This window comes from Phocoena sinus, chromosome 1 (assembly GCF_008692025.1).
Source record: "Phocoena sinus isolate mPhoSin1 chromosome 1, mPhoSin1.pri, whole genome shotgun sequence".
NCBI classification, from domain to species: Eukaryota; Metazoa; Chordata; class Mammalia; order Artiodactyla; family Phocoenidae; genus Phocoena; species Phocoena sinus.
The window spans coordinates 123937904-123960951 of NC_045763.1; the positions used below are offsets into that span (position 1 = coordinate 123937904).

The following is a 23048-nucleotide window of genomic DNA, read 5'->3' on the forward strand; positions in this document are numbered from 1 at the left end:
TGTATTTCTGTGTTTGTGCCAGTACCATACTGTCTTGATTACTGTAGCTTTGTAGTATAGTCTGAAGTCAGGGAGCCTGATTCCTCCAGCTCCATTTTTCGTTCTCAAGATTGCTTTGGCTATTCAGGGTTCTACCCATTTTTTGATTGGGTTGTTAATTTTTTGATACTGAGCTGCATGAGCTGTTTGTAGATTTGGGAGATTAATGCATTGTTGGTCACCTCATTTGGAAATGTTTTCTCCCATTCTGTGGGTTGTCTTTTTGTTTATGGTTTCCTTTGCTGTGCAAAAGCTTTTAAGTTTAATTCAGTCTAATTTATTTATTATTTTTGTTTTCATTACTCTAGGAGGTGAATCCAAAAAGATATTGCTGCAACTTATGTCAAAGAGTGTTCTGCCTATGTTTTCCTCTAAGACTTTTATAGTATCCAGTCTTACATTGAGGTCTTTAATCCATTTTGAATTTATTTTTGTGTATGGTGTTAGAGAATGTTCTAATTTCATTCCTTTACATGTAGCTGTGTAGTTTTCCCAGCACCACTTATTGAAGAGACTGTCTTTTCTCCATTATATATTCTTGCCTTCTTTGTCGTAGATTAATTGACCATCAGTGCATGGGTTTATTTCTGGGCTTTCTGTCCTATTCCATTGAGCTATAAGTCTGTCTTTTTGCCAGCACCATAGTGTTTTGATGACTATAGCTTTGTAGTGTAGTCTGAAGTCAGGGAGCCTGATTCCTCCAACTCTGTTTTTCTTTCTCAAGATTGCTTTGGCTATTCAGGGTCTTTTGTGTTTCTGTACAAATTTTAAATCTTTTGTTCTTGATCTGCCATTAGTAATTTGATAGGGATTGCACTGAATCTGTAGACTACCTTTGGTAGTATAGTCATTTTGACAATATTGATTCTTCCAGTCCAAGAACACAGTATATCTTTCCATCTGTTTGTTTTTCATCTTCGATTTCTTTCATCAGTGTCTTATAGTTTTCAGAGTAAAGGCCTTTTGCCTCCTTAGGTAGATTTATTCCTAGGTATTTTATTCTTTTTGATGTAATGGTAAATGGGGTTGTTTCCTTAATTTCACTTTCTGATCTTTTGTTGTTAGTGTATAGAAATGCAAAAGATTTTGTGTATTAATTTTGTATCCTGCAACTTTACCGAATTGATGAGCACTAGTAGTTTTCTCATAGCATCTTTATGATTTCTTATGTATAGTATCATGTCATCTGTGAACAGTGACAGTTGTACTACTTCTTTTCCAACTTGGATTCCTTTCTTTTTCTTCTCTGATTGCTGTGACTAGGACTTCCAAATTATGTTGAATAAAAGTGGGGAGAGTCAACCTCCTCGTCTTGTACCTGATCTTAGAGGAAATGATTTCATGTTTTCACCATTATGATGTTGGGTTTGTTATGTTCCCTCTATGCCCACTTGCAGGAGAGTTTTTATCATAAAGGGTGTTGGATTTTATCAGAAGTTTTTTCTACATCTATTGAGATAATCATGTGGTTTTTCTTCTTCAATTTGTTAATGTGGTGTATCACACTGATTGATTTGTGGATATTGAAAAACCCTTGCATCCCTGGGATAAATCCCACTTGATCGTGGTGTATTATCCTTTTAATGTATTGTTGGATTTGGTTTGCTAGTATTTTGTTGAGGATTTTTGTGTCTATGTTCATCAGTGATTTTGGCCTCTAATTTTCTTTTTTTGTGGTATCTTTGTCTGATTTTGGTATCAGGGTGATGGTGGCCTCATAGAATGTGTTTGGAAGTATGCCTTCCCCTGCCATTTTTTGGAAGAGTTTCAGAAGGATAGGTGTTAACTCTTCCCTAAATGTTTGATAGAATTCACCTGTGAAGCCATCTGGTCCTGCACTTTTGTTTGTTGTGAGTTTTTAAATCACAGTTTCAATTTCAATACTTGTGATTGGTCTGTTCATATTTTCTATTTTTCCTGGTTCAGTTTTGGGAGATTGTACCTTTCTAAGAATTTGTCCTTTTCTTCTAGGTTGTCCATTTTATTGGCATACACTTGCTTGTAGTAGTCTCTTATGATCCTTTGTATTTCCTTGGTGTCTGTTGTAACTTCTTTTTCATTTCTAATTTTATTGATTTGAACCCTCTCCTTATTTTTCTTTTTGAGTCTGGCTAAAGGTTTATCAATTTTGTTTACCTTTTCAAAGAACCAGCTTTTGGTTTCATTGATCTTTTCTGTTGTTTGCTTTGCCTCTCTTTCATTTATTTCTGCTCTCATCTTTATGATTTCTTTCCTTCTGCTAACTTTGGGTTTTGTTTGTTCTTTTTCTTTTAGTTGTTTTAGGTATAAGGTTGGGTTGCTTATTTAAGATTTTTCTTGTTTCCTGATGTAAGATTGTATTGCTGTCAACTTACCTCTTAGAACTGCTTTTGCTGAGTCCTATAGGTTTTGGATAGTCATGCTTTCATTTTCATTTGCTTCTAGGTATATTTTGATTTCCTCTTTGATTTCTTTGGTGATCCATTGGTTGTTTACTAGCATATTGTTTAGCCTCTGAGTGTTTTTGGTTTTTACATTTTTTTTTCTTATAGTTGATTTTTTTTAACATCCTAGTGTTGTGGTTGGAAAAGATGCTTGATATGATTTCAGTTTTCTTAACTTTACCCAAGCTTGCTTTGTGGCCCAGCATGTGATCTCTCCTGGAGAATGTTCCATGTGCACTTGAGAAGAATGAGTATTGTGCTGCTTTTGGATGGAATGCTCTATAAACATCAATTAAGTCTTTCTGGTCTAACGTGTAATTTAAGGCCTGTGTTTCCTTACTGATTTTCAGTCTGGATAATCTATTCATAGATTTAAGTGGGGAGTTAAAGTTCTTTACTCTTAATTGTGTTACTGTCGATTTCTCCTTTTATGGCTGTTAGCATTTGCCTTATGTATCAAAGCACTCCTGTGTTGGCTGCATATATATTTATAATTGTTAAATCATCTTGGATTGATCCTTTGATCATTATGTAGTGTCCTTCTTTGTCTCTTGTAACAGTCTTTATTTTGAAGTCTACTTTGTCTGATATGAGTATTGTTACTCTAGCTTTCCTTTGATTTCCTTTTGCATGGAATACCTTTTTCCATCCTCTCACCACTTTCAGTCTGTATGTGTCCCTAGATCCGAATTGGGTCTCTTGTAGGATATATATATATATATATATATATATATATATATATATATATAGGTTTTGTTTTTGTATCCATTCAGCCAGGGTGTGTCTTTTGGTTGGAACATTTGATCCATTTACATTTAAGGTAATTACCCATATGTATGGTCTTACTGCCATTTTGTTGGTTGTTTTGGATTTGTTTCTGTAGGTCTTCTTTCTAACCTTTCTCTTGTTCTCTTGTGATTTGATGACTATCTTTAGTGTTTGATTTTTTCTTTTTTGTGTATATATCTATTGTAGATTTTTGGTTTGAGGTTACTATGAGGTTTTGATATAGCAGTCTATATACATACAAGTTTGTTTTAAGCTGCTGGTCTCTCAGTTTCAAATGCATTTCCAGTGTCCTGCATTTGTACTCTCCTCATGTCAGGATTGCTGGTTTTGATACCATGTTTGTAGGTGGATGATTTCCTACCTTTATTGTATATTTACCTTTACTGGTGAGATTACCTGTTTGTAATTTTCTTGTATTCTGGTGGTCTTTTCCACCTAGAGAATTTCCTTTAGCATTTGTTGTACAGCAGGTTTGGTGGTGCTGAATTCTATCAACTTTTGCTTGTCTGTAAAGCTTTTGATTTCTATGTCAAATCTAAATGAGAACCTTGCTGGGTAGAGTATTTTTGGTTGTAGGTTTTTCCCTTTCATCACTTTAAGTATATTATGTCACTCCCTTCTGGCTTGCAGAGTTTCAGCTGAACAATCAGATGATAACCTTATGGGGATTTTCTTGTATGTTATTTGTTGCTTTTCCCTTGTTGCTTTTAATATTTTCTTTTTGTCCTTAATTTTTGTCAAATTGATTAACATGTGTCTCGGCACATTCCTCCTTGGATTTATGCTATATGGTACTCGCTGCACTTCCTGGACTTGGGTGACTGTTTCCTTTCCCATGTTAGGGAATTTTTCAGCTACTGTCTCTTCAAATGTTTTCTCAGGTCCTTTTTCTCTCTCTTCTCCTTCTGGGACCCCAATCATGCAAATGTTTGTGCATTTAATGTTGTCCCAGAGGTCTCTTAAACTGTTTTCATTTCTTTTCATTCTTTTTTTCTTTATTCTGTTCCGTGGCATTGATTTCTACTATTCTGTCTTCCAGCTCACTTATCTATTATTCTGCCTCATTTATTCTGCTGTTTATTCTTCCCAGTGTATTTTTAATTTCAGGTATTGTATTGTTCCACTCTGTTTGTTCTTTATATTTTCTAGCTCTTTGTTGAGCATTTCTTCTGTCTTCTTGGTCTGTGTCTCCATTCTTTTTCTGAGATCTTGGGTCATTTTTACTATCATTACACTCAATTCTTTTTCAGGTAGATTGCCTATCTCCACTTCACTTAGTTGTGCTTCTCGAGTTTTTATCTTGTTCCTTCATCTGGAACATATTCTTCTGCCATCTCATTTTGTCTAACTTTCTGTGTTTACGGCCCCATAGGCTTTAGGTTTGTGGTTCCTCTTCTGGTGTCTTCCCTGTGGTAGGTGAGGCTAGTCTAAGAGTCCTGTACAGGCTTCCTGGTGGGAGGGATTGGTGCCAGCTCCACTGTGTGTGGAGCTGGGTCTTGTCCCTCTGGTGGGCAGGGCTGTGTCAAGGGGTGTGTTTAGAGGCAGCTCAGGGCTCAGGAAGACTTTAAGCAGCTTGTCTGTTGGTGGGAGGAGTTGTGTTCCTGCCCTGTTAGTTTTTTTTATCTCAGCCATTAAACTTCCTCTTCTGGAATTAGCAACTTACTCCAGGGGGAAAACTGCCCCCAGAGCTAGACTCACCTCTCTGGATTTTATATTTTGCATCTTGATCTAATAATTCCTTGCTACTGCAGGTGCTATTGACATCCTAAATTTTTGTGGGAAGTTTGGTCTGAATTACTTGGTCCATATTTTACTGGAAGTAGAAGTATTCATCGTACAGTCTTTTAAAAAGCAGTCATTACTATCAAGGTCTCCAGCCTTATTAATAAACCACATTCATGAAAGGCCACGTAGGAATAGTGAAAACACTATATAGGCTCTTTCGCTTAACCTCGGTTTGAGTCCTGACTCCACTGTTCACCAGCTATTAACTTACTGCTAACTTTTGTGTTTCTCAGTTAACTTACTGCTAACTTCTATGTTTCTCAGTTATCTCTTTTCTAATATGTGTATATTGTCTACCTCATAAGATTATGGGATAAAATATGTAAAGTACCTAACCATAAGCAGGCTTGGTACAAGTGCTTAAATATGAGTTATCCACTACTCCCTTCCTGTACCCTTACTTCTATACCTACTCCATAATATTTGTCTTAGTCAAATTTTTAACTCCTACCTACTTTTTATTTCCTTCAGGTGATTCTAGTCACAAGATTCCTATTTCAAACTTTGAATCCGGGCATGACCAAGCAATGGTGTTACAAAACCTTTATAGATTCATTCATCCAAATCCAGGGAACTGGCCACCTGTCTACTGCAAGGTAATTTCAACATAAGAATTTCTTTTAAGTCATTACTTAGAAACCAAAAGATCCATGAAAGATACCCAAAGAAATAACTTTTGCCTGTGTATTAAAATATATATGTTCATTCTTATTTTGAATGTAATTAGGTATAATGCTTTTTCTTCTAAATCTCTGGTATTGGAGGGATTTTGAAGACTGCAAAAACTGAATGTATTTCAGCTTCGGTCAATCTCATGTTTTTAGTTCCTCCTTCTGAAATATCTTCAATTGTTTTTACTCTGAAGGATGGATTTCTAGTCTGTACACCTATTCTCCTACGCAAGAGAATTGTTTGTTCAAAATTGTTTTTGTAGCAGTCCCTTGATCTTCCTTTTGTAATCTTTATTCTTTGTTTTGTCTAAGTTCTTCTAGGCTGGGTGTCATAGAATTGGGTTTTAACCTTACTGTTTATTAGTGTCACCATGAACACAAATCACCTTATTTATCTTTTTCTGAACATTGGTTTCTTCATTTGTTTACCCTAAGTCTCACTTGCTGTTCATAAAGTATATTAACATTGCTTTATGAGCATAACTGGTTATTATTAGCAGTATTTTCTAGAATATGTTGCTCTGTTTTACAGTTCTTGTTTAGTTGTCACAGACTGTTCAGTCTCTCCCTTCTCACCATCATTACCCCTCCTCCTTCCCCTTCCCCCAGTTTGAAAGGACCACATTAATTAAAAGTAACAGAAGATAGGAGAAAATAAGTTAAAATTTTTTTCCCTTCTCCAGTCTGATGATAGAGCCAGAGTCAACTGGTGTTTGAAGCATATGGAGAAGTCATCAGGTTAGTTAAACTGGGTCACTGCTCAAATGCATTTTAATATCTGTGTTTCCATTTTGATGTACATGTTCTGTGTACCTAAACTTACTAATTGTATGTATGTTTCTGTTTACCAATGGAAGAAATCAGGCAAGATCTAGAACTTCTCACTGTAGAGGATCTTGTAGTAGGGATCTACCAGCAAAAATTTCTCAAGGAGCCCTCTAAGACCTGGGTTCGGAGCTTCCTAGATGTGGCCATGTGGGATTATTCTAGCAACACAAGGTATTTATAGTGATTTTGTGATAGTGATACTGTTTTCTGAACTGAAAAAATATGGTATGATTAGTTTTTGCCTTTTTAAACAATATTTTCCTATGAAACTTTGGAATCATTGTATTTCCTTGAATATAAGATTTAATTGATTGTAAGGTACATTGTTACTTCGTCTATCAATAAAAACAAAAAAACTACCAAATAAACTGACAGTGCTTTATCACTTAGAATTTCTGTACTAATGAAAGAATATTTTGTATTTATTTGTATAGACACTTTATTACATAGAATTCTTGTAGTTATAAGAAATATAGATGTGAAATAGGGCTTTCGTGGTGGCGCAATGGTTGAGAGTCCGCCTGCTGATGCAGGGGACACAGGTTCGGGCCCCGGTCTGGGAAGATCCCACATGCCGCAGAGCGGCTAGGCCCATGAGCCATGGCCACTGAGCCTGCGCGTCTGGAGCCTGTGCTCCGCAACGGGAGAGGCCACGACAGTGAGAGGCCCGCATACCGCAAAAAAAAAAAAAAAGTGAAATAAATTGAAAGTATATTTTTTACTTTGAAATAATTTTAGGCTTACAGAAAAGTTGCAAGACTCTAGTACAGGGAAGTTGTATGTACCATTCTCAGATTCTCTAACTTAATATTTTTATATATTTATAACTTTTTCTCTAAATATACATACACTGTTTCTTTTTCTCAGCCTCTTGAGAGCAAGTTGCTATCATGATGCCTTTTCACCCCTGAGTATCAATGTGTTGTTCCTAAGAACAAGGTCATGTATATTGCCACAATACAGTTATCAAAACAGGATATTGCCATTGATACAGTACTACTGTCTAATCTAAAAGCTATATTCATATTTTGCTAGTTGTTCTAATAATGTCTTCTATAGCCAAAAAAAAAAAAATTTAGGATCCAAGCCAGGACGACATGTTGCATTTAGTTATTATGTCTCTTTAGGCCCTTTAATCTGGAATAGTTCCTCAGTCTTTGACTCTCATGATCTTGACCTTTTTGAAGAGTACAGGCCCATTACTTTGCAAAATGTTTCTCAGTTTGAGTTTGCCTGTATTTCCACATGATTAGATTGAGATTATATATTTTTAGCAGGAGTACCACAAAAGTGATGTGTCTTCTCAGTGTGTCATATCTGGAGGCATCTGATGTCAGTCTCACTACTGACAGCTTTGATCATTTGCTTAAGATATTGTCTGCCAAATTTCTCTATTGAAAATTTACTCTTTTTTACCTTATAATTAATATTCTGTTGGGAGATTCTTTGAGATTTGGTAGATAATCTATTCCTCAAACTTTACTCTGCTAGTTTTAACATCCATTGATGATTTTTGCCTGGGTCGATTATTACTATTTTTGTGAAATGATGGCTTTCTAATCTGATTTTTTAAAATTTATTTTTATTTTTGGCTGCCTTAGGTCTTTGTTGCTGCACGCAGGCTTTCTCTAGTTGCGGCAAGCGGGGGCTACTCTTCGTTGTGGTTTGCGGGCTTCTCATTGGGTGGCTTCTCTTGTTGCAGAGCATGGGCTTTAGGCACGTGGGCTTCAGTAGTTGAGGCACTTGGGCTCAGTAGTTGTGGCACTCGGGCTCAGTAGTTGTAGTTCACGGGCTCTAGAGTGCAGGCTCTGTAGTTGAGGCGTACAGGCTTAGTTGCTCCACGGCATGTGGGATCTTCCCGGACCAGGGCTCGAACCCATGTCCCCTGCACTGGCAGGTGGATTCTTAACCACTGTGCCACCAGGGAAGTACTTCTAATCTGATTTTTGCTTCTACATTTATTAGTTAGCATTCTACTGTAAGGAGCTTTTCCTCTTTGCTGACTTTTTTTCATTTATTTATGAGTATGGACTCATGTATTCCTATATCTTATTCAGTCGGCCATAATCTCTTATTAACTTATTTTTATGCTCAGATTGTTTCCTTTATGGCCAGTGGAAGTCCCTTCAAAGCAGTGGTCTCTTTGTTTGGGTTTTGTTGTTGTTGTTGTTGTTTACATTGCTGCCTCATTCTTTGAGTGCTTCTTTGCTTTCCAGCTCCATATATTTCAGGTTCATCTTGTACTTTTCCCTGCCTCAGCTTTGAATTAGCCATTTCTCCAAGGAGCCTTGATTCCTTTTAGTGGAAGAGTGTGCATTTAGGAGATAGAATCTGGGTGCTGGGTGTTCATTCCTATTAGACTGTCATTGATTCTAGTTCCCCTTAGTGGAAAGAGCTAGTAAATATATGTGTATACATACCTTTCATAAACATTTTTATGCAGCTAGGCTCACCTGCTTGCTCCTTCCTCTCTCTCTCCCTCTGTCTTTATCTCACCATGAGTTCATGCTGAACCTACAATTCCAATATAAAACCATAGAATTTTCCAGTTTTCCATTTTTGTGTTGCCCTTCTGAGTGGAAAAACCTGGTGCTCAACATTTTTGTTTGTCCAGTCCTAGAATGCATTAAGTTGTTTTAGAATTAAGTGATACCACTATTTTAAAAAAAGGCATATTAACAGTTTAGAATCTTCTTTCAGTTGTTTTAGTCTGAAGGTAGTCAAAATACTTTGTTCAGAAGTTATTGGAGTTGGTTCTTTTTTTCTCCTTCAATGTGGTTAAATTATTCATTTGAAATATAGTTAAGTCTGTTTCCTCGTTTTATTCCATTTTTGGTTTTGCCCATATTTGTTGGTTTTATTATATTTTGAATGTGGAATGTATTAGCATAGTTGAAACAAAGTATATTCAGAAGTATCACTCTTCAGTCTAGCTCCATAAAGTTCCTTGGATTGCATTAACTTTATAAATTAACTTGGAAAACTGAAACCTTTATATAATGTTGAATTCTGTTCAAAGGCAAGAGGTGTCTTTCCATTGTTCAGATCTACTTTTGGGTCTTTCAAGTCTGTTTTAAAATTTTTCTCACACAGATTGTGCCTATCTGGGACTGGTGAATTTTTGTGGGGCAGTTCCCACAAAAATTTCTCTGTTTCTTCTATGAAAATTGATTTGATTAGGCTTTCTAACTTTAATGGGATCAATTTTGGTAATCTGTAATTCCTTAGGAAATTATGCATTTTATATACGTTTTCCAAATTTGTTTAAAATTAAGTCTGCAAACTAGTCTTTTATAATTTTTAAAATTCCTTGTTTCACTGGTTATTTATCTCATTGTTTCTTATATATTTGTGCTTCTACCTTTTTCCCCTAAATCATGCTAGCGTAGTGCATTGTCTGTTTTTTTCAAAACAACAGTTTATTAGATCTGCTAATTTTCTGTTCTCTTCCTCATTTATTTCTGCTTCTATATTCTTGGTACTTTGTGGTTCTTTTTTTTAGATTTTTGGGCTCGTTATTTAGTTAATTTTGGGTTTTCTTTAAATTGTTAAGTGTTCAGTAGAGTTAATTTTCTCTTAAACATGTCTTGCAGTGCATCCCATAAGTTGTTGACGTAGTATTTTGTCATTTTTTAAAAAAATTCTGTAGTTTCAGCTCTCTTTAACCCAGGAGTTAATATGAGGCTTTTAAATGTCCAGATGGAAAGCTTTTTTGGTTTTTGTTAGTAAATTCTAGCGTCTTTGCATTGTGATCAAAGTATTGTTTGTAATATTTCTACCTTATGGAAGTTACTAGTGTTTTGCAGTTTTTTTGGTGACTAAATATATAATCAATTTTTGTGAATGTTTTGTGGGTATGTGAGAAGAATATGTGTTTATCTGGGTGCAACATTTGACAAGTATCCATAAGCTCTACATTATTATGTTTAAATTGCCTTATCTCTTTATATTTTGTCTACTTGATCTGTGTTATATTGAGAGTGCTGTGAAGTCTCATTACTACTGTTTCCGTGTATGTCTCATTATATCTCCTATAGCTATAAGTGCCTGTGTTATTTGATGCCTTTACAGAAAAAGTTTGCTGAATCTTGATCTAGTAGATTGATCAAGGGCTCTTGGGAATGGCAGTAACTCTGTTCTTGCATGTTTAAAATTTTTTCTGTTGGTTTACATTTTATTTCCTTGAGTTTCTAGAAAGTACAGCTGCATTGTTGTATTGCTTTATGTTGCTTCTTAGAAGTTTGTTAATTTAATTCTCTTGATCTTTTAAGTTATTTTGCTCTTTTTGCCTGGAGACCTTAAGAATGGTTTTTCATCTTTAAAGTCTAATAGTTTTACTGGACTGTTTCTCTGAGTATATTACTGCAGGTCAGTCTTCCCAGGTGTTTGGCAGGCCCTTTTAGTATGCAGAATCAGGTCTAATTTCTGGAGATTTTTCTTAGATTGTAGTTTAATATTCTATTCCATTTAATTTTTCTTAAGGATGTCCAATTATGTATGATTGGTCTTCTTTACCTTTCATTATGGTTTTTCTGACCCTTATTTCTTCTTTCTTTAGTCTCTTATTCTCATGGTAGTTTTCTGTTTTCTTCAGTTTCCCTTACTAACGTCTCATTTGAATCTGTTCTTCCTTAGGCAGTTTGTAATTCAGTTCTTTTCCTATATGATTTTTATTTCTTTCCTGAGTTTTGTCAACTCTTCTTCTTTCTGTTCTTAGTTTTGAAGTTTCTTATTCAGGCCATGTTTTTGTATCTTCAAAATTTTTGTTTAAGGATATTTGAGTCATATATTAATAACAATGTAGAATGTTATGTTATACTGTTGTTTTATAGTTTTCGTCTTCTTCATGGTTTTTTGAGGGGTTGGGGATGGGGAGAGTTATCAACTATAGTGATTCTCATTTTCTGTTTACCTCTTGCAGTGGCTTTCTGTTGTTCCTTTACATTGGTTTGAGATTTGTAGTTCAAGTGCTTCCTCTTCTGTCAGTGTAGCAAAGTAGGGTTTCTTAGAATGCTTTCAGGGTGGTGGCAGTGTCGTTGTGGGTCTTTCCATTTTTTTCCTGCTTTCTTTGTCCTGGAAAATCCTAAGTTTCCCCCTCTGTGCTTTTTTTCCCCCTTCACACAGTCTCTAAAGGACTCCTTCCCTTCCTCTTGCCCTCTGCTGCCAAGAAACAGTGCCTTCCAGGCTGCCTTCTAGAGTCTTCAGGCACTTTTAAGTCAGTTTCCTGTAGCCAGTGCTCTGATCTACCAGGATTCTGAATATTTATCAACCGTCTCATTGTGGGAATGGTTATAATTTAATCTTGGGCTCTCAATTTCCCTTCTCTCTCTTCCCCCATGTTTTCTGGGCTCCACCCTCTCTATAAAGCTATATAGAGGCTTGGGTGTGAACTTGAGAAATGACTCCATTGGAAAGTAAGGATTTTCTTTTGGTAATTGAGTCTTGTAGTCTTGTAGTTATGCTTCTCTTAGTTATGCTGCAGGTATATACTTTGTTTTGTTTAGTCTTGTTAGGCTTAAAAGTTTATGGATGATGTGTTAGGATATTTGGATTTATGTACCATTGCCTCAGCTACTGGCTAAAGTATTCCTAAAATTTCACATTCAGAATCATTCATTGTCCATGTTTTCATACATTGTTGTCTCTGTGCCATCCAGGGTGGTGATATGGCATTTCTTAAAAGGGAATTGTACTTTTGTCTCCGGATTTTCTCCCGAGCCACTCACAGACACCTTTTCTGCAAGTTTTGATGCTGGTTCTTTCTTGATCTTATCAGATGATACCAGTAGAAGGTTTCAGAGACAAACCAATACTTTCTCAATGGTTTATTGACTAAAATGTTGAAGGATTACAGTTGTTTGGTTATCCAGAATAATACTCAAAGATATATGCAGAACAGAAGCAGATTCACAGATATAGAAAACAAACTAGTGGTTACCAAAAGGACGAGGGTGGAGGGAGGGACAAATTTAGGGATATGAGATTAACAGATACAAACTAATATATATGCAATAGATGAACAACAAGGATATACTGTATAGCACAGGGAATTATACCATTATCTAGTAATAACCTGTAATGGAATATAATCTGCAAAAATACTGAATCACTAAGCTGTATACCTGAAACTAACATAATATTTTAAATCAGCTATACTGCAGTAAAAACAAAAATAAAAATAAAGTACTACATACTACTGCTTTAAAAAATAATAAATTTGTACATGTTTAGGCAGTAGCAGTTGTAGAATACCTTAAATTGTATGATGCAGTCCAATAAATGCATTCAGTTAAAATGTGAAAAAATCATGTTTTAGAATAGAAGAAATGGTGTTGAGTCTCAGAGTACGTATAGGCTGCAACAAGAGTAGAGTAGCAGGGCGTTCCCTGGTGGCGCAGTGGTTGAGAGTCCACCTCCCGATGCAGGGGACATGGGTTCATGCCCCGGTCTGGGCCGCAGAGCGGTTGGGCCCGTGAGCCGTGGCCACTGAGCCTGCGCGTCCAGAGCCTGTGCTCCGCAACGCGAGACACCACAACAGTGAGAGGCCCACGTACTGCCAAAAAAAAAATAGAGTAGCTTTGGTGTAAGACATTTTTGGAGGTCTGTGCCATGGGATTTTATTAAAGATAGAACCTGTTACATAGTACTTTAAGAACTTTAATAATAACTGCTTTGGAAAGGATGGGTCTACCTTTTCCTGAGCTTCATAATATTGTAAGATTCCAATATATAGTATTTTACAAGGGAATTTTGGTTGTAGCAGACAATAGGAACTATTGTTAGAATCTGTTAGTTAATATAAGCAGATAGGACTCTTTTCAAACACTGCTCTTAAACTTGTACTTAAAGGACATTAAAGTTTGTAATAAATTTTTGATAAATGTTGTCTCTAGCTCTAGGAGAAATGGGTGGGTTTTATATTGGTGAAATAGAATACAGTTACACAAAAAGTATCAGAATCTTAAATAAGCAGGCTGTTAATGACTGTCATGTTACTTTGAAGGCTAGAGTATATAACCTTTATAGATACCCCATTCTCCTTGTTGCTTCCTGTCATAATTGTCCTTGGATTAATTCACTGTGACCTGCTGACTGAAACAAGGCAGCTTTTATTTAATCAACGAATATTTATTGAGCATCTCCTCTGTCCCTGTGAGCAGAGATTTGGGTTGAAGGAAGGACCTTTCCAAGAGAAGAAAATGGCCAAAACAGTGACTCGGGAATGAAAGCATAGAGACCGTTTAAGAAAAAAACAGTGAGTCAGTTTGACTAGAGCAAAGAGCATCTGTAACTGTCAGATGACAGTGGTTCCTGAGAAAGGGAAAGGCAGGGTTATCCTTGAAAAGGAGAAGAAACTTAACCGTGAAATAAGAGGAAAAGAGATCACTGAGACTATTGGAAATCAAGAGGAAAAGCGTGTAAAAAAGGCCTTTATGCTGCACATTATTTTAGTGAATGACGTGGTGGTGAAACTTTGGGAGTAAGTTGCGAACTTAGCAGACATATTCACTTACAACCTTATGTTACTACTTTGGAATGGAATTTCATAAAAGAAACGTTGGACATCATTCAAATTGAAGCTATATTTCAGGCTGCATAATGAATATTAATAGTGTAACAGAGTTTACAGAGCTGTTCTGATAACCGTTAGATTTTTAGAATATGAATCTTCCTTTGCTAGAAAATTCACTCATTTTGGGAAGATTTGGAGGAAGAGGACCAATAAGTATAAATAAAAACACATCCAAATAATGTCATTTTTAATAGTATAACTAGATTTGGAGACGTTTTTCCCTGGAGTCAGACTTTAATGGGTTTGTTGTAGTTTGTTTTAATACTGTGATACATTGTTAGTTTTTTAACTGCTTTCATTTAAAATATGATCTCCAATGGAACATGTGTATATGAAGTAGGTACTCTGGGGATTAAGTTCTGAACAACGGGCAAAACTAACTGGAAATTTAAAATTACTTGATTCCACATGGGCACGTAAGGACTTAGATTTAGTTTTTTTGTTTTCTTATTGGAGTACAGTTGACTTAAAATGTTGAGTTAGTTTCAGATGTACAGCAAAGTGATTCAGTTATACATATACATATATCTATTTTTTTAACATCTTTATTGGAGTATAACTGCTTTACAGTGGTGTTATTTTCTGCTTTATAACAAAGTGAACCAGTTATACATATACATATGTTCCCATTATCTCTTCCCTCTTACGTCTCCCTCCCTCCCACCCTCCCTATCCCACCCCTCCAGGCGGTCACAAAGCACCAAGCTGATATCTCTGTGCTATGCAGCTGCTTCCCACTAGCTATCTACCTTACGTATGGTAGTGTATATATGTCCATGCCTCTCTCTCACTTTGTCACAGCTCACCCTTCCCCCTCCCCATATCCTCAAGTCCGTTATCCAGTAGGTCTGTGTCTTTATTCCTGTCTTACCCCTAGGTTCTTCATGACATTTTTTTTCTTAAATTCCATATATATGTGTTAGCATACGGTATTTGTCTTTCTCTTTCTGACTTACTTCACGCTCTATGACAGACTCTAGTTCCATCCACCTCACAACAAATAACTCAGTTTCATTTCTTTTTATGGCTGAGTAATACTCCATTGTATATATGTGCCACGTCTTCTTTATCCACTTATCTGTTGATGGACACTTAGGTTGCTTCCACGTCCTGGCTATTGTAAATAGAGCTGCAATGAACATTTTGGTACATGACCCTTTTTGAATTATGGTTTTCTCAGGGTATATGCCCAGTAGTGGGATTGCTGGGTCATGTGGTAGTTCTATTTGTAGTTTTTTAAGGAACCTCCATACTGTTCTCCACAGTGGCTGTACCAATTCACATTCCCACCAGCAGTGCAGGAGTGTTCCCTTTTCTCCACACCCTCTCCAGGATGTATTGTTTCTAGATTTTTTGATGATGGGCATTCTGACTGGTGTGAGGTGATATCTCATTGTAGTTTTGATTTGCATTTCCCTAATGATTAATGATGTTGAGCGTTCTTTCATGTGTTTGTTGGCAGTCTGTATATCTTCTTTGGAGAAATGTCTATTTAGGTCTTCTGCCCATTTTTGGATTGGGTTGTTTGTTTTTTTGTTATTGAGCTGCATGAGCTGCTTGTAAATTCTGGAGATTAATCCTTTGTCAGTTGCTTCATTTGCAAATATTTCCTCCCACTCTGAGGGTTGTCTTTTGGTCTTGTTGATGGTTTCCTTTGCTGTGCAAAAGCTTTGAAGTTTCATTAGGTCCCATTTGTTTATTTTTGTTTTTATTTCCATTTCTCTAGGAGGTGGGGCAAAAAGGATCTTGCTGTGATTTATGTCATAGAGTGTTCTGCCTATGTTTTCTTTCCTCTGAGAGTTTGATAGTTTCTGGCCTTACATTTAGGTCTTGAATCCATTTTGAGCTTATTTTTGTGTATGGTGTTAGGGAGTGATCTAACCTTGTACTTTTACACGTACCTGTCCAGTTTTCCCAGCACCACTTATTGAAGAGGCTGTCCTTTCTCCACTGTACATTTCTGCCTCCTTTATCAAAGATGAGGTGACCATATGTGCGTGGGTTTATCTCTGGGCTTTCTATCCTGTTCCATTGATCTATGTTTCTGTTTTTGTGCCAGTACCATACTGTCTTGATTACTGTAGCTTTGTAGTATAGTCTGAAGTCAGGGAGCCTGATTCCTCCAGCTCCGTTTTTTGTTCTCAAGATTGCTTTGGCTATTCGGGGTCTTTTGTGTTTCCATATAAATTGTGAAACTTTTCGCTCTAGTTTTGTGAAAAATACCAACGGTAGTTTGATAGGGATTGCATTGAATCTGTAGATTGCTTTGGGTAGTAGAATCATTTTCACAATGTTGATTCTTCCAATCCAAAAACATGGTATATCTCTCCATCTATTTGTATCATCTTTAATTTCTTTCATCAGTGTCTTATAATTTTCTGCATACAGGTCTTCTGTCTCCTTAAGTAGGTTTATTCTTAGATATTTTATTCTTTTTGTTGCCATGGTAAATGGGAGTGTTTTCTTGATTTCACGTTCAGATTTTTCATCATTAGTGTATAGGAATGCCAGAGATTTCTGTGCATTAATTTTGTATCCTGCTACTTTACCAAATTCATTGATTAGCTCTAGTAGTTTTCTGGTAGCATCTTTAGGATTCTCTATGTATAGTATAATGTCATCTGCAAACAGTGACAGCTTTACTTCTTTTCCGATTTGGATGCCTTTTATTTCCTTTTCTTCTCTGATTGCTGTGGCTAAAACTTCCACACCTATGTTGAATAAGAGTGGTGAGAGTGGGCAACCTTGTCTTGTTCCTGATCTTAGTGGAAATGCTTTCAGTTTTTCACCATTGAGGACGAAGTTGGCTGTGGGTTTGTCATATATGGCCTTTACAATGTTGAGGACAGTTCCCTCTATGCCTACTTTCTGCAGGGTTTTTATCATAAATGGGTGTTGAATTTGGTCGAAAGCTTTCACTGCATCTATCGAGATGATCATATGGTTTTTCTCCTTCAATTTGTTAGTATGGTTTATCACATTAATTCTTCTGTGTACATTGAAGAATCCTTGCATTCCTGGAAGAAACCTCACTTGATCATGGTGTATGATCCTTTTAACGTGCTGTTGGATTCTGTTTGCTAGTATTTTGTTGAGGTTTTTTCCATCTATGTTCATCAGTGATATTGGCCTGTAGTTTTGTTTGTTTGTGACATCCTTGTCTGGTTTTGGTATCGAGGTGGTGTTGGCCTCGTAGAATGAGTTTGGGAATGTTCCTCCCTCTGCTATATTTTGGAAGAGTTTGAGAAGGATAGGTGTTAGCTCTTCTCTAAATGTATGATAGAATTCGCCTGTGAAGCCGTCTGGTCCTGGGCTTTTGTTTGTTGGAAGATTTTTTTTTTTAACATCTTTATTGGGGTATAATTGCTTTACAATGGTGTGTTAGTTTCTGCTCTACAACAAAGTGAATCAGTTATACATATACATGTGTTTCCATATCTCTTCCCTCTTACGTCTCCCTCCCTCCCACCCTCCCTATCCCACCCCTCCAGGCGGTCACAAAGCACCAAGCTGATCTCCCTGTGCTATGCGGCTGCTTCCCACTAGCTATCTACCTTACGTTTGGTAGTGTATATATGTCCATGCCTCTCTCTCACTTTGTCACAGCTCACCCTTCCCCCTCCCCATATCCTCAAGTCCGTTATCCAGTAGGTCTGTGTCTCTATTCCTGTCTTACCCCTAGGTTCTTCATGATATTTTTGTTTTCTTAAATTCCATATATATGTGTTAGCATACGGTATTTGTCTTTCTCTTTCTGACTTACTTCACGCTCTGTGACAGACTCTGCTTCCGTACACCTCACTACAAATTACTCAATTTCGTTTCTTTTTATGGCTGAGTAATACTCCATTGTATATATGTGCCACGTCTTCTGTATCCACTCATCTGTTGATGGACACTTAGGTTGCTTCCACGTCCTGGCTGTTGTAAATAGAGCTGCAATGAACATTTTGGTACATGATCCTTTTTGAATTATGGTTTTCTCAGGGTATACGCCCAGTAGTGGGATTGCTGGGTCATGTGGTAGTTCTATTTGTAGTTTTTTAAGGAACCTCCATACTGTTCTCCACAGTGGCTGTACCAATTCACATTCCCACCAGCAGTGCAGGAGTGTTCCCTTTTCTCCACACCCTCTCCAGGATGTATTGTTTCTAGATTTTTTGATGATGGGCATTCTGACTGGTGTGAGGTGATATCTCATTGTAGTTTTGATTTGCATTTCCCTAATGATTAATGATGTTGAGCGTTCTTTCATGTGTTTGTTGGCAGTCTGTATATCTTCTTTGGAGAAATGTCTATTTAGGTCTTCTGCCCATTTTTGGATTGGGTTGTTTGTTTTTTTGTTATTGAGCTGCATGAGCTGCTTGTAAATTCTGGAGATTAATCCTTTGTCAGTTGCTTCATTTGCAAATATTTCCTCCCACTCTGAGGGTTGTCTTTTGGTCTTGTTGATGGTTTCCTTTGCTGTGCAAAAGCTTTGAAGTTTCGTTAGTTCCTATTTGTTTATTTTTGTTTTTATTTCCATTTCTCTAGGAGGTGGGGCAAAAAGGATCTTGCTGTGATTTATGTCATAGAGTGTTCTGCCTATGTTTTCTTTCCTCTGAGAGTTTGATAGTTTCTGACCTTACATTTAGGTCTTGAATCCATTTTGAGCTTATTTTTGTGTATGGTGTTAGGGAGTGATCTAATCTTGTACTTTTACACGTACCTGTCCAGTTTTCCCAGCACTACTTATTGAAGAGGCTGTCCTTTCTCCACTGTACATTTCTGCCTCCTTTATCAAAGATGAGGTGACCATATGTGCGTGGGTTTATCTCTGGGCTTTCTATCCTGTTCCATTGATCTGTTTCTGTTTTTGTGCCAGTACCATACTGTCTTGATTACTGTAGCTTTGTAGTATAGTGTGAAGTCAGGGAGCCTGATTCCTCCAGCTCCGTTTTTCGTTCTCAAGATAGCTTTGGCTATTCGGGGTCTTTTGTGTTTCCATATAAATTGTGAAACTTTTCGCTCTAGTTTTGTGAAAAATACCAACGGTAGTTTGATAGGGATTGCATTGAATCTGTAGATTGCTTTGGGTAGTAGAGTCATTTTCACAATGTTGATTCTTCCAATCCAAAAACATGGTATATCTCTCCATCTATTTGTATCATCTTTAATTTCTTTCAACAGTGTGTTATAATTTTCTTCACACAGGTGTTTTGTCTCCTTAGGTAGGTTTATTCCTAGATATTTTATTTTTTTTTGTTGCCATGGTAAATGGGAGTGTTTTCTTGATTTCTCGTTCAGATTTTTCATCATTAGTGTATAGGACTGCCAGAGATTTCTGTGCATTAATTTTGTATCCTGCTACTTTACCAAATTCATTGATTAGCTTTACTGGTTTTCTGGTACCATCTTAGGATTCTCTATGTATACTATCATGTCATCTGCAGACAGTGACAGCTTTACTTCTTTTCCGATTTGGATGCCTTTTATTTCCTTTTCTTCTCTGAATGCTGTGGCTAAAACTTCCAAAACTATGTTGAATAAGAGTGGTGAGAGTGGGCAACCTTGTCCTGTTCCTAATAGTAGTGGCAATGCTTTCAGTTTTTCACCATTGAGGATGATGTTGGCTGTGGATTTGTCATATATGGCCTTTATTATGTTGAGGAAAGTTCCCTCTATGCCTACTTTCTGCAGGGTGTTTTTTTTTATCATAAATGGGTGTTGAATTTTGTCGAAAGCTTTTTCTGCATTTATTGAGATGATCATATGGTTTTTCTCCTTCAATTCGTTAATATGGTTTATCACATTTATTGTTTTGCTTATATTGAAGAATCCTTGCATTCCTGGAAGAAACCTCATTTGATCATGGTGTATGATCCTTGTAATGTGCTGTTGGGTGCTGTTGGATTCTGTTTGCTAGCATTTTGTTGAGGATTTTTGCATATATATTCATCAGTGATATTGGCCTGTCGTTTTCTTTGTGACATCCTTGTCTGGTTTTGGTATCAAGGTGATGGTGGCCTCATAGAATGAATTTAGGAGTGTTCCTCCCTCTGCTATATTTTGGAAGAGTTTGAGCAGGATAGGTGTTATCTCTTCTCTAAATGTTTGATAGAATTCGCCTGTGAAGCCATCTGGTCCTGGGCTTTTGTTTGTTGGAAGATTTTTAATCACAGTTTCAATTTCAGTGCTTGTGATTGGTCTGTTCATAGTTTCTTTCTGGTTCAGTCTTTGAAGGTAATACCTTTCTAAGAATTTTATCGGTATAAAGTTGCTTATAGTAATCTCTCATTATCTTTTGTATTTCTTCAGTGTCAGTTGTTACTTCTCCTTTTTCATTTCTAATTCTATTGATTTGAGTCTTCTCCCTTTTTTTCTTGATGAGTCTGGCTAATGGTTTATCTATTTTGTTTATCTTCTCAAAGAACCAGCTTTTAGTTTTATTGATCTTTGCTATTGTTTCCTTCATTTCTTTTTCATTTATTTCAGATCTGATTATAATGATTTCCTTCCTTCTGTTAACTTTGGGGGTTTTTTTGTTCTTCCTTCTCTAATTGCTTTAGGTGCAAGGTTATGTGGTTTATTTGAGATGTTTTCTGTTTCTTAAGGTAGGATTGTATTGCTATACACTTCCCTCTTAGAACTGCTTTTGCTGCATCCCATAGGTTTTGGGTCGTCGTGTCTCCATTGTCATCTGTTTCTAGGTATTTTTTGATTTCCTCTTTGATTTCTTCAGTGATCACTTCATTATTAAGTAGTGTATTGTTTAGCCTCCATGTGTTTGTATTTTTTACAGATCTTTTCCTGTAATTGATATCTACTCTCTTAGCGTTGTGGTCAGAAAAGATACTTGATACAATTTCAATTTTCTTAAATTTACCAAGGCTTGATTTGTGACTCGAGATATGATCTATCCAGGAGAGTGTTCCATGGGCACTTGAGAAAAATGTGTATTCTGTTGTTTTCGGATGGAGTGTCCTATAAATATCAATTAAGTCCATCTTGTTTAATGTATCATTTAAAGCTTGTGTTTCCTTATTTATTTTCATTTTGGATGATCTGTCCATGGGTGAAAGTGGGGTGTTAAAGTCCCCTACTATGAATGTGTTACTGTCCATTTCCCCTTTTATGGCTGTTAGTATTTGCCTTATGTATTGAGGTGCTCCTGTGTTGGGTGCATAAATATTTACAAGTGTTATATCTTCTTGTTGGATCGATTCTTTGATCATTATGTAGTGTCCTTCTTTGTCTCTTCTAATAGTCTTTATTTTAAAGTCTATTTTTTCTAATAGGAGAATTGCTACTCCAGCTTTCTTTTGGTTTCCATTTGCATGGAATATCTTTTTCCATCCCCTTACTTTCAGTCTGTATGTGTCTCTAGGTCTGAAGTGGGTCTCATGTAGACAGCAAATATATGGGTCTTGTTTTTGTATCCATTCAGCCAATCTGTGTCTTTTGGTGGGAGCATTTAGTCCATTTACATTTAAGGTAATTATTGATATGTATGTTCCTATTCCCATTTTCTTAATCGTTTTGGGTTTGTTATTGTAAGTCTTTTCCTTCTCTTGTGTTTCTTGCCTAGAGAAGTTCCTTTAGCAGTTGTTGTAAAGCTGGTTTGGTGGTGCTGAACTCTCTCACCTTTTGCTTGTTTGTAAAGGTTTTAATTTCTCCATCAAATCTGAATGAGATACTTGCTGGGTAGAGTAATCTTGGTTGCAGGTTTTTCTCCTTCGTCACTTTAAATATGTCCTGCCAGTCCCTTCTGGCTTGCAGAGTTTCTGCTGAAAGATCAGCTGTTAACCTTATGGGGATTCCCTTGTGTGTTGTTTGTTGTTTTTCTTTTGCTGTTTTAATATGATTTCTGTGTATTTAACTTTTGACTGTTTGATTAATATGTGTCTTGGCATATTTCTCCTTGGATTTATCCTGTATGGGACTCTCTGTGCTTCCTGGGCTTGATTAACTATTTCCTTTCCCATATTAGGGAAGTTTTCAACTATAATCTCTTCAAATATTTTCTCAGTCCCTTTCTTTTTCTCTTCTTCTTCTGGAACCCCTATAATTCGAATATTGGTGCGTTTAATGTTGTCCCAGAGGTCTCTGAGACTGTCCTCAATTCTTTTCATTCTTTTTTCTTTATTCTGCTCTGCAGTAGTTATTTCCACTATTTTATCTTCCAGGTCACTTATCTGTTTTTGTGCCTCAGTTATTCTGCTATTGATCCCATCTAGGGTATTTTTAATTTCATTTATTGCATTGTTCATCGTTGTTTGTTTCATCTTTAGTTCTTCTAGGTCCTTGTTAAATGTTTCTTGCATTTTGTCTATCCTATTTCCAAGATTTTGGATCATGTTTATTATCATTCTGAATTCTTTTTCAGGTAGACTGCCTATTTCTTCTTCATTAGTTCTGTTGGGTTTTTATCTTGCCCCTTCATCTGCTGTGTGTTTTTCTGTCTTCTCATTTTGCTTATCTTACTGTGTTTGGGTTCTACTTTCTGCAGGCTGCAGGTTCGTAGTTCCCATCGTTTTTGGTGTCTGTCCCCAGTGGCTAAGGTTGGTTCAGTGGGCTGTGTAGGCTTCCTGGGGGAGGGGACTAGTGCCTGTGTTCTGGTGGATGAGGCTGGATCTTGTCTTTCTGGTGGGCAGGTCCACGTCTGGTGGTGTGTTTTGGGGTGTCTGTGCACTTATGATTTTAGGCAGCCTTTCTGCTAATGGGTGGGGTTGTGTTCCTGTCTTGCTAGTTGTTTAGTATAGGATGTCCAGCACTGTAGCTTGCTGGTCATTGAGTGAAGCTGGGTCTTAGCATTGAGATGGGGATCTCTGGGAGATTTTCGCCATTTGATATTATGTGGTGCTGGGAGGTCTCTTGTGGACCAGTGTCCTGAAGTTGGCTCTCCCACCTCAGAGGCACAGCACTGACTCCTGGCTGCAGCACCAAGAGCCTTTCATCCAC

General features: G+C 36.8%; 1 protein-coding gene across 5 annotated transcripts in view; it reads left to right on the forward strand.

The window, feature by feature from the left end:
• The window catches only part of MAEL (maelstrom spermatogenic transposon silencer), a 120995-nt gene that overhangs the window by 84407 nt on the left and 13540 nt on the right, over positions 1–23048 (forward strand). For all 5 annotated transcript variants that reach the window (XM_032614130.1, XM_032614141.1, XM_032614162.1 and 2 more), the window contains 3 exons: positions 5508–5632; positions 6391–6445; positions 6565–6706. In XM_032614130.1, the coding sequence (XP_032470021.1) occupies positions 5508–5632; positions 6391–6445; positions 6565–6706 (322 nt within the window). The remainder of the gene's footprint in view (positions 1–5507; positions 5633–6390; positions 6446–6564; positions 6707–23048) is intronic.